This window comes from Marmota monax, unplaced genomic scaffold, assembly GCF_021218885.2.
Source record: "Marmota monax isolate L192 unplaced genomic scaffold, Marmota_monax_Labrador192_F-V1.1 WCK01_AAM20220418_F8-fsc00006, whole genome shotgun sequence".
NCBI lineage: Eukaryota > Metazoa > Chordata > Mammalia > Rodentia > Sciuridae > Marmota > Marmota monax.
In genome coordinates, this window is record NW_026693712.1 from 25,090,602 (window position 1) to 25,102,760 (window position 12,159).

At 33.1% G+C, this 12,159-nt stretch overlaps 1 protein-coding gene across 2 annotated transcripts in view; it reads left to right on the top strand.

The window, feature by feature from the left end:
• The window catches only part of Fbxl17 (F-box and leucine rich repeat protein 17), a 532,270-nt gene that overhangs the window by 212,456 nt on the left and 307,655 nt on the right, over positions 1 to 12,159 (top strand). For both annotated transcript variants that reach the window (XM_046459970.2, XM_046459969.2), the window contains exon 6: positions 4,134 to 4,264. In XM_046459970.2, the coding sequence (XP_046315926.1) occupies positions 4,134 to 4,264 (131 nt within the window). The remainder of the gene's footprint in view (positions 1 to 4,133; positions 4,265 to 12,159) is intronic.

The window sequence follows — 12,159 nt, forward strand, 5'->3', positions numbered from 1 at the left end:
ATTGAATAGATAGTTCATTCCTTTAGTATGGAACTCTATGCCTTCCTCTATCCCAATAACTCTTAAATTTGGTCCTTTTATATCATCCCATATTTCTTGAATGTTCTGCTCATGGTTGCTTACCATCTAAGATCTACATTCTTTTGTGTGATCTACATTCTTTTGGAGATTATTATTATTTTTCATTGTCTGAGATCTTATTTTCCAAGTGGTCCAATCTGTTGGTGATGCTTTCTATTGAGCTTTTAATTTGGCTTATTGTTTCTTTCATTTCAAGGATTTCTGTTTGATTTTTTTTCAGAACCTCCATTTCTTATTGAAATAATCTTTTGTTTCCTGTATTTGCTTATGTAGCTCTTTACTGAAATTATCTTTTGCTGCCTGTATTTTTCTCTTATATCATCCTTTAATTCACAGAACATTTTAATTATGTATATTGTGTACTCCGTCTCTGTCCTTTCTTCTGATGTCCTAGACATGGAATTTTAATAATGTAGGGTCTTGATTTGTTTGAGGCACTCTTTTCCCTTGTGTTTTTTTCACGTTGTTCATGTGCCTTCCTTTCTAGCACTGGGGATCCAGGGTATTACCATTTTTATACTTTAGGCTTATAGTGCCCCTTCAGGGTTCCAGTACCTCTCCTTTGAGGGGAAGAACAATGTTCACAGATCCCAATACAAACAATATACAACTTTAAACCAAATAGTTATTATTAAGGCATTTACAGTTTTGTCGCAATATACAGAAATGGTGAGTTTAATTATTATCTACAATATAAGCAGTAGATTTGCAAAAGGGTTTACAGTTTCTGATGGTGGAAGAAGAACCAGGGGTGAGGTGTAAAGGTAGATGTTGAGGAGGTAGGAGGTAAGGATTAGATCTTAGGAAGTGTGAAAGAGGAATCTAAAGAAGATGGTTATTAGCAGGGGAAGAGAGAGGAAGTGATTTTAGGAGATAAGTAATTGGGAAGACAATAGAGTATATATAACAAACACACATAAGTATTAAGAAAAATAAAAAATGTAAAAATAGGAGATAAAACAATATGCAACACAACAGTAGTATACTATTCAGACATCCCAGTCTTCAGTATCCTAATTCATGCAAAGTACTTGGTTTCACAAATGTTGGGAATGAGAGGGCAGGAGAATTAAGAGGGAAGAGGTAAAAAAAAAAAGTCTTAAAGGAAGAAACAAGGATTGTTTTGGTTGGAGTTCAGCAGTTTCCTGCTTCCCTTCTCATATAATAGGTGGTATTGTCTGTTATTTGCTGGTATCTCCACCCTCAGAATGGTAAATGTTACCAGGATGGGAGGGTTTGTCTTGGGTACAGGGTACCTGGAATTATGGCACTAGTCAGTCTCTGATAAAAGACTCCCAAGGATCTCCTTTTGGGCCTGCTCATGTGATGTGGGTACCTGGTCTTATCTCCTTATATCACCTATAGACCTCACATTTCCTGGTCTCTAATTTAGTCTCTAAACTGTATTTCATTTACTTCCTCTCTTTCTACTTCCTAATCAGGGACCCTTCTCTCCAGAGGTCTTGTAGTTTGGGCTACGAGGGCTGCACACCTGTCTTGGAGAGATGTTTTGTATTGGAAAGAGCTGTTTTGTATTTGTGTGGAGTTAGTGGCTGCTAGGGAGAGGAAGGAGTTGGGGACTACCTGTCCAGCCAGTGTTCCAAGCTGGGAGTTCCCCAACTAAAGATGGCAACGAAGGTGTCCCATGCTTGAGGTGGTTGCTTTCAGTAATGGAGTCTCCGGTCCTATGGGGGACACCGGGTTGTGGCATTGGGTGATGTGTTCAAAGATACAGCTCTGTGGCATTCAGTGTTGTGGCTGTCAGCTGTCTCTGAACCCAGTGTGGGGCTCTGTCACTGTCAGCCGGGCTGATCTGGACCTGCCTGTGCTTCATGGGTATCAGGGAGCTAGTTTCTCCCTTTTTGAACTGAGGTGCAAAGTGTTTACTTGGCTGACTGACTTCCCATTCCTCCAGTGACCATTCATATTTAGGAGAGCTATGTCCAACATTGTAGCCACTGGCAGCACACAGATATAAAATTGTGTAAAGGAATTAAAATTAAATTTAAGATTTATGTCCCTGCCATGCTGGTCACATTTGAAGTACTTGGTAACTACATGTGATTAATGGTTACCATATTGGACAGCAGATAAAAAGAACATTTACAGTAAAGGTTCAAGTGTCTGCTTTTCTTTGGGGGATTAAATTGAACTGACTCCAAGGAGGTCTTGGCTCTTTCACCACTCTGAGGCTTTTGACAGAGGTCTCTAAATCAGAGACCAGGAACTGTGAGGCATATAGTCCTGGGTGAGCTCCCTTAAGGTGCTGGAAATGTTGTGTACTAGTTTCCTAGTGCTGCTGTGACAAGTCCCCACTCACTCAGTGGCTTAAAACAGCACAAATTTATTATCTCACTGTTAACGTTGTAAATTAGAAATCTGCTTGTCGTCCATTTCACCAGGCTGAACTCCAGGTGTTGACGTAATTGTGTTCCTTCCTGAAAACTTAAGGAAATAGTCAAATTTTTTTCCTGGTTCAAGTTTTTGACAGAATTAAGTTCTATAAGGTTGTAGGTCTGAGGTCCCTATTTCTTTCTGGCTGTCCAGCTTGTGTTGTTTCCAGCTCTTGAGCTACTCACATTCCTTGATTCCTGGTTCTCTTCCCTCACATTCAGTGCTTTTAAAAGGCACATGGATCATGTACAACCACAAGAATGGGATCCTAATTAGAATAAGTTTTACTCCATGTATGTATAATATGTCAAAATACAGTCAACTGTCATGTATATCTAAAAAGAAAAAATTAAAAGAAACAAAAAGTCTCATTAAATTCCTTTCATGACTCTATCTCTTTGGTCACATCTCTCTAACATTGAGATTCTCTGCTTAACTAGGAGAATCTTTTAAAGGGATCATGAGATTAAATTGGGCCTCCTTGAATAATTTGGCATAGTCTTCTCATTTTTGGGTCCATAACTTCAATCATGTATATATGATTGTATTGCCGAAGTAAGTAAGATATTAGGGCACAGACATCTTTCCTGGGGTGGTAGAATGTAATGTTATCTACCACATTCCTCCAGATTGATTCTTTGCATTTTATTAAGCAAAAATACCTATTTGAAATGTACCTTATTTGAAGAGGATAATTAAGATCTTTCCACCTTTGAGTAAATGATATTGTTAAGTTGCTTTTGAAGAGTAAGCATCAGGGGAAGACAGGAAACCTGAAGAAAGGAATCAAGAAAATGAAGAAGTGTGGGAGGTGGAATGTAGAGAAAATTTTGCTTCTTAAGTGTTTTATATTGTTTCAGGATGGAGTATATTGATAAAATAGTACAATTTGGAGTACATTGATCAAATATCGCCAAGATATCTCGGAATTAACCATTTATCATATTTTTTTTTTAAAAGGAAAAACATTTTATTGCTTTGCTAGCAGAGGAGAAACACAGGGGACTCCTGTCCCAAAGGCTGTGATTCTGCCCATCAGCAGCAACAGGGGCTTTTAAAGAGGTGATTAAAGGCTACATTCCATGTGTCCTCTGTTTGGAGTTGTAATTCACTTGTTCATTTGTGAGATAGTCATTTCTGAGATTTTCTGGTATACAACCATCATTCTTATGGTGGGTATGTACTCAAGGACAGATAAATCTACCTAAAATAGGGAAGAAAGTTAGTCCTATTTCCCCTGAGCATTTACTCATATTTCATCTTTCAAAAATGAGAAAACCTATTCAGAAATGGCATTATAATTATGAAGATAAATATCTGAAATTTAACACTGTAAGAATAAGTTTACCCAATTGTAGATCCTTTTTATAGTGTATTCAACAGCTTTCCCTCACCTATTAGATAAGAATTCGCTAATATTTGATTTTGTTTTATCAATAAAATCTGTTTTATTTTAGCATTTGATGCCATTTATATATTCATCATAGAGTTCCACACTCATTTTTAATTTGGTATGTAAAATATTATGTAGATGATAATTCTGGACTGTTATCTGTTTTAAATACAGTGATACTCTACTTTGTGATGAACTGTACTATAGTTTTTGAGAATGCATGTAGCATTTACCTTTTTATCTTTCATTTTATTTATCTTATTAGCTAAGAAACCTTTCCAGCTTGGACTTACGTCATATCACTGAACTGGATAATGAAACTGTGATGGAAATTGTCAAGAGGTGCAAAAATCTTAGCTCTCTCAATCTCTGTCTGAACTGGATCATAAATGACAGGTAACTGTTGTAACATCTTAACAACAGAGGAAAACATGTAACAAATACTAATTGCCATTATAACAAGGCATGTCAACTTTAAGTAAAACTGATTGCAGCTGTGCCTTTTCAAATTGATAGGCTTAAGTTTTGAAAACTGTCTAGGCTTAAACTTTTAATGCATCCATTGCTTATAAATACAGCAGGTTTTTATGTGCTCTAATGGAAATGTTTGCCTAAATAATTGCAATAGTAGTCTGTTCATTCTTTTCTTTGTTACCCATCTAGGATATATTGTTTGTCTTTTTAATATTTTTGCTTTTTTTTTTTTGTGGTTGATTTTACTGTATATTTACTAAGGAAAATGACTCTGAGAAATCATCCCAAACATAAAACATTTAGACCTATTCTTGAAGACATTTTGTTCTTTGAATAATTTGTTTTGAAAATGGAAGTTATTTGATGAACAGTTTAAAATATAGTGTAAAAATGTGTACAGTGGAAAGTCTTATAAATAATGATAAATCCATTCTTCTTTAAAGTATTGCCTGAAGGAATAAAAAGATGTAGACAAACTCTTAGGAGTAGATTTTAATATTGAAAGCAACTGCATAGCTGTATTGGCAATACTGATTAGTTGATGTAGGTTTGTAAATATAGGCATGGGACAGAATTCTTGCCCACTAACTTTTCAAGAATTTTTTTAAATAACTTTATTTATTTTTATGTGGTGATAAGGATCGAATCCAATATCTTACACATGGTAAGCAAGTGCTCTACCACTGAGCTACAACCCCAGCCCTCAAGAATTTTTTTAAAAGATAGATCACCAAATATATTTTGCTTTCAAAATACAAAGCACTATTTTAGCTAAAATTAAAACCTATTTAGATTGAAATACTTTTTATAAATAGAAATAATTTGTTGTTTTTATCAGATAATTATTTACATCCAAGACTCCCTCCCCCCACTTCTAATTCATTTTATATTTCAATAATGAAATCATATAGATCTCATTTTCCCCAATTATGGGAATTTCTAGTGAAACTTTCTTAGATTATCCCGAATAACTCTTTATATTATATGATAGCCTTTACTTCTTAATAAATATTTGCTAGTATTTATTTTTAATGTTTATAATTTTAACTGATACATAAAGTAATAATTGTACATATATGTGGGGTACCATGTGATATTTTGATATCTGTTCACATTGTTTAATGTTTAAATCAGATTAAAGATATCTGTCTCTTCAAATATTAACCTATTTTTTCATGGTGAAAACATTCAAAATCCTTTTATTCTAGATTTTTGAAATAGTACATTATCATTATTTATCATCACCCTACTGTGCAAGAGCACACTAGAACTTCTTATTCTTGTCTAACTGTAACTTATTACCCATTGATCAACTTCTTGCCCAGCTTCTGGTAATGAGCATAGGATTCTTATATGAAATCAAATTTTTTTTAATATTCTGTATATAATTGAGATAATGCAGTACTTGTCTTTCTGTGCCTTGCTTACTTCACTTAAAATAATGATCTCCAGATTCATCCATGTTTCTACAAATGACAGGATTTCATACTTTTAGTGGAGATATATATATATATATATATATATATATATATATATATACACACACACACACACACACACACACACACACACATATATATATATATATAAGTATTTATTTTTGCTAGTATTTATTTTTAAATAAATACATGCATACATATATACTACATTTTCTTTATTCATCAGTTGATGAACATTTAATTGTTTCCATATCTTGGGTATTATGATAGGCTTCAGTAAATTTCGGAGTGCAAATGTCTTTTTGGCATATAGATTTCATTTCCTTTGGATATATATCCAGTGGTAGGATTATAGGATCATATGGTTATCCTATTTTGAATTTTTTAAGGAACTGCCAAACAGTGTTCTGTAACAGCTGTACCTATTGAATTCTGACCAATGGTGTGAAAAGATTGTCTTCTCCCCAAATTTGCCAGCACTTATTTTTTGTTGTTGTTGTTTTTAATAATAGCCATTCTTACTGGAGTGAAGTGATAGCTCATTTCCCTGATGATTAGTGATATTGAGGATTTTTAAATATACCTGTTGGCCATTTGTGTGTTTTCTTTTAAGAAATGTCTAATTAGGTCTTTTGTCCATTTTTTGATTGGGTTGTTCGGGTTTTTTTGCTATTGAATTCTTTGAGTTCCTTATATATCTTAGATATATAGAGAATTTACCCCTTATTAATTATGTAGTTTGCAAATATTTTCTCCCATTTCATAGGTCATCTCTCCACTCTGATTGTTTTCTTTGCTGTGCAGAAGATTTTAGGTTTAATATAATCCCAGTAGTCTACTTTTGCTTTTATGTCTTGTACTTTTAGGATCTTGTTCAAAAAATTTTTGCCCATTCCAGTGGAATGAAGCATTCCCCTTAATTTTTTCTTCTAGTAGTTTTATAGTTGCAGGTCTTATGTTTAAGTCTTTAATCCATAACATTTTTCTTATAATATTTACTAATATTTCAAATATTCAAATTTCTTGAAAAATTTTATAATGTAGCATGGACATATGGTCATCATTTATAAAAAGCATTTATTGTTCTCTAGTAATATTCACTATATGAAGCATATCAAAATCTAGGGGAAAATTGATAATAGTTTAAAAGTTAAATTTTTTCTCTATAATTGACATTTTTCTATATAGGCAATTATGTAATGATTAAAATAATGTTTACAAAGCTTTTCATAATAATAAAATTAAGTAAATAAAATAATTTTGTAGTTTTAGTTGTTTAACATTAGCTTACTATTGAGATAACTTTCTTAGCAATTCATTAAATTAAAGGGAAAAAAAAACTGTTTCTGCAAAAAAGATTATATTCCACAATAATTTTCTGTGTATCTGTCCTATGTAGGAGAGTCACTAATTGAAGGATACTATAATTGTTAAATATGATGCAGTCCATATATGATTTTATGGATTGCATAAGTTTATATCATTGAAACAAAGAAGTCCAGGAACTTCCAGTCTTCCAGATCTTTAAATGCTTATTTAGCTGTAACTGGGTGACTTACAGAATGAAAACGTGGGCAGCCCTCACAGTGCCTTTCCTTCTCTTTGTTAGTCTTCATGTTTTCAAACCTTATGCAGTTTCAATCATTTCTTTTCTATTTAACTGTAACAGTTATTTGGTGTTTGATCTTAAATATATATACTGTGGAGATTTATTTTCAATGAATGAAAGTATATTTTTGTTTTTAATGGAAAAGTTTGGATTAATTGAGAAAACATGCATGTTAATGAGGTTGACCAGTAGAGTTTTAAAGATCAGACTCTTTTAGGTTTTAATTATACTACTTGCACTTATCCTGTGTACTATAATAGAACTTTTAAACATTAAAACCCACTTTACAGGATCATCTAAATTACTCATCTCATTGTTCTTGCCATACTATATTACCAAGCTAAGTAATATTTGTAATTATATTGGTATAAATCTGGGACTTCCCATCAGACCTAATTATAATTTCACCACTTAGCTGAGATGGGTTAGTAACCTTTCATATAGAGGCCACTGGAATGTACTAATGCTTTTAGACTATCAATTAGCTTCTCTTTTACATTCATTTATTATTATTATCCTTCAGTAAATCAAGAAAGCATTTATTAACCTCCTACTAAATACTTGGTACTATGTCTCAGACTGGGGGCACTGAGACCCTGCTGCTCTCAAAGGTTGCTGTTTTTAGGTTATATAAGACTTAATGATAATAATGAGGATAGTGGGGACAAAAGTAACCTTTATTACCCAGGTAATTGATAGGCACTTTACACATGTTTTCATTTAAGTCTTTCTTTCAGAGTAAGGTCAGATTAGTCTTATTAAATTTAGACCAATTATTTGACTTTGGCTTTTTAATGCTTTTTGTGTGTGTGTGTGTGTGTGTGTGTGTGTCACTGATAAAGTAAAAAGTGAATGAGGGGCTGGGGCTATAGCTCAGTTGGTAGAGTGCTTGCCTTGAATGCATAAGGCCCTGGGTTCAATCTCCAGAACACTACTCCCCCTCCCCTCCCACCGCCACACACACACACACACACACACACACACACAAGTGAATGAGGACAAACAAGAAAAAGTAAGTGGCTATTGAGTCAGTTTTTCATTTGATAGCTGAAATTCATACACAATTGACATTTAGCTTTTTTATTTTATTGAACTCATTATTTTCTTTCAACACTAGAACCTATATTCTATATATTACATAGTAGCCTATATAATAGCAATTTTAAGGATCCATCTTAAATGTTGCTAATTTTAATAAAGCATTCCTCACATTAAGATTAACTTCGATACTAATCTTAGTTACTTTTATAGATTTTTAAAGTTCTTATCTGAATATTTTTTGAAGTTCAAATGTTTAAAAGTATATAGTAATTAAGGAAATTTTCTGTATGCTCATGGTTATCTGCTAGCATGTTGTGGTACTGCAATTGATCTATTTGACTGAGACATGCTGTTCTTTATCTTCTGTTTTTCTGAAGGCACTTTTTGTGTTGTGAGAGTTAAACAGCATGATATTTTCTTGTATTCAGAAGGATGGTCTTATAGTCATTTGACATTTACCATTGCTTTTGAATACAAATAAATTCCAGTGTTATATGAAAAGAGAACACTATTTCTATCAATGATTTAAATTAAACATAAGATTATTATGTCTTTTTCCCTGTCTCTGACTATAAGTTTATTCAAATGTTTCTTTGTACTTGATATAAATCATTTGCAATTTAAATCTATTTTGATCTTTAACATATTTGTATGTTTGACACAGTGCCCCAAAGCAGCATGTTTTGTATGCAAAAAACTGATATGTGAAAAACTGAATGATTCTGAGCATCTTTATAGAAATATGCTTATAATAGCTCTTTTTGTGACAATAAGTATTAAAAGAAATATAATTAACTTTAATAGATCTTTATAAAAGCTACTTTTAATTTTTAAATCTACTATCAAAAAGGTAATCTCCCCATTTTCAATTTTTGACATTGATCCTGGGGGAGGGGAACCTTAATCCAGTCCTACTATCAGTATACTCATTATCAAATGATTTTTTCATTTGAAAGTTGACAATACTTAATTATGAATTAGGAGCAATTATTATAGCTTAATAATATAAGAGAAATGAAAGATTATTTAGCATCTACTAGCTAACATCAGAAAGCATAGCAAAAACCAGGGTTTTTCATTGCTATAACAAAATATCAGAGGATGGGTAATATATAATGAAAAAGATTGTATTTAGCTAGGGCAGGAAATCTAAAATAAAGTGGCCCATGTGTTTAGTCTCTAGTGAGTCCTAATCACAGTGTGAGACATACCTTCAGAAGAGGTCTCATGGTAAGAAAGGAAGCCAGAGAAAAATTCAGGATCAGACTTGCCTTTTTATAACAACATATTCTTGTAGGAACCAACTGAGATCTCATGAGAACCACCATAGTCTGTTTGAGCACAGCATCCCCAAAAGACCTAACCAGCTTTCAGTAGACTCCACTTGTTAAAGGTTCCACCAGCTCAACACTGCCACACTGAGGACCAATTTCCTAACACATGAGTCTCTGGAGGACATACTTAAACCACATCCAAACCATAGCAGTTGTTGTTGAAGTGGATTATGATGCCGTAATTTGGTGTTGAATATTTTATGTGCAGGGAGCTGTTAAATCAGTATATACTTCAAAAATTGGACAATTTTAAATATTAGACTGTTGTGGATAGTTTAACTATATAATAAAGTCGACAACATATTGCTAATTCCCTTTATATGTGCTGAAGTTTAGGGTGATAACTATAGATATTTTCTCTTTAAAAAAATTTTTAAATAAGACCATTTGAAGTTGCAAACTGATAGGTCACATCTGAATCCAGTCTACAAAGGTGTTTTGTTTGGCATATACAGTGTTTTTAAAAATTGAAACAGTTGTTAGCACTTTAAAAATTGGGATAGTGCACATAAGAATTCTGAATTTGGATCTTTTGTTGAAAATGTTTTGGATCTTGCAACACAATTTTGCAGGACAAGGAATGGGCTGTTCTCTTGGACTTTGCTCCAGTTCTCTACTCTTCTCACCAGGCACGACCATGCTTCCATATTATCTGGCTGTCTTCCACATAGTCTACAACCTGAATTCTCCTTTAAAACCCAGAATGTAGAGATTTTTAGATATTTCATATTTTAAGCCAGATAGTTCTTTTAGAGTATGGTAAGATGTATGACAGATAACTGAGAGTTAATTGATCTACCTGAATTAGTTTTTTGTTATTTCAGACACTAAAACTTTGACCAATAGGTAGGAGTTAAAAAAAAAAAAAGGAAACAATTTAGTTTACAATAAGTTAAAAGCTTTTATTTTCATTGATGACATTCTAAGATGGAAAACTCACTCTCATGTAAGATAAAGAGGGTTGGACTAGTTTACTAAACTCCTTCAACTTCAAAACTGTCATTTAAAGTTATTTATTTTGGTTCTGGATATTGACCACAGGGACTTGGACATCTAAGTTTGTATTCTGCCACTGAGTTATAACCTCTGCCCCTAAGCTTGTTTGTTTTTAAATGAATTCATTGGTGGTACTTAGTATTTGACTCATGATTCCTTTGTTTTTAGTGTTAAAAATCTTAATACTATTTTTCTCTTTCCTTATAGGAAAAGCCCTGTTGAGTCTTTTAAGTTTATTCAGGTTACTGTTGTAACATGACAGATTACTCTTCCACCTTGTTCAGTGAGACTGACAGTACTCTGGCTCATGTAAAACTCAATGAGGCTTTATATAAAGATTTTTCTAACTCCCTTGATCATTTCTGAATGTTTATTCTGTTTCTTTCTTCAAATTTCCGTTTATTCAATAAAAAATGGTGATATTTAGAAATAAAGTTCAGAAAGGATTTGAACAGGTGTTGGTATAATAAAATATTTGCTGAGTGCCCATTGTGTTTTATTTCCAGAATTGTTTTGTGAACATACGCTATATATTGTATTTATAAGTGTTCCAGGACTGGGTAGATAATCTACCATCTTCTAGTGAATGTCATGTCACAGTGGACTTAGAATTTTATTTCATTTCGATCCCCTAATATTACTTAATTCTCCTAGAGTCTCAGATTTAAAGATTGCCCAAGGGGGACAAACCTATCCATTGAATCCAGCAGGCATAGTTGAATTTGAGTTTGATTTCTGTTAAAGTTAAGTGGTCTAGAGGAGAGGAATACTTTTCATCTTAGAGTATAGAGTGTAGAGTATGGCCAGCTTTCTCCTATAAAAGTCTGAACTTGGAAATAAAGAGGAAGCAAAATAATACTAATTATTTTAATGGGCATGGTGGTGCTTGCCTGTATCCAGCTACTCCAGAAGCTAAGGCATGAAGATCACTTGAACCCAGATGTCCAGGGCCAGCCTGGGCAACATAGTGAGATCTCAGCATTAAGAAAAAAAACAAAACAAAACAATAATAATGCTTACTATTAAAGCAGCTTCCTGATTATATTTTCAGTCGAACTGTCCTTCCTTAGTAAAAGGGTGAGCTGTCTGACTGAATACTTTTGGTACCTAATAATGTGGCTGGGCTGGCTAGTTGGAGCTTTAGTAAAACTGAGTTTTGACTTAGTTCTGTAATCTACTGGATATTTTTTGTATTTATTGTATAACATTCATTCATATTTATGCCAAAAGAATAATGAAATATAGTTTACTGAGTCCTGGGAAGATTTTAGGCATCTTTCTGAGCAAGTGATGTTAGTTTGAAGTAGTCATCTTTTGACATTGTCTTATATTTACATATTCACAATTATTTGTTAGACCATACCGAGAATGATAGTATGGTATTGAAGCAACCAGTAG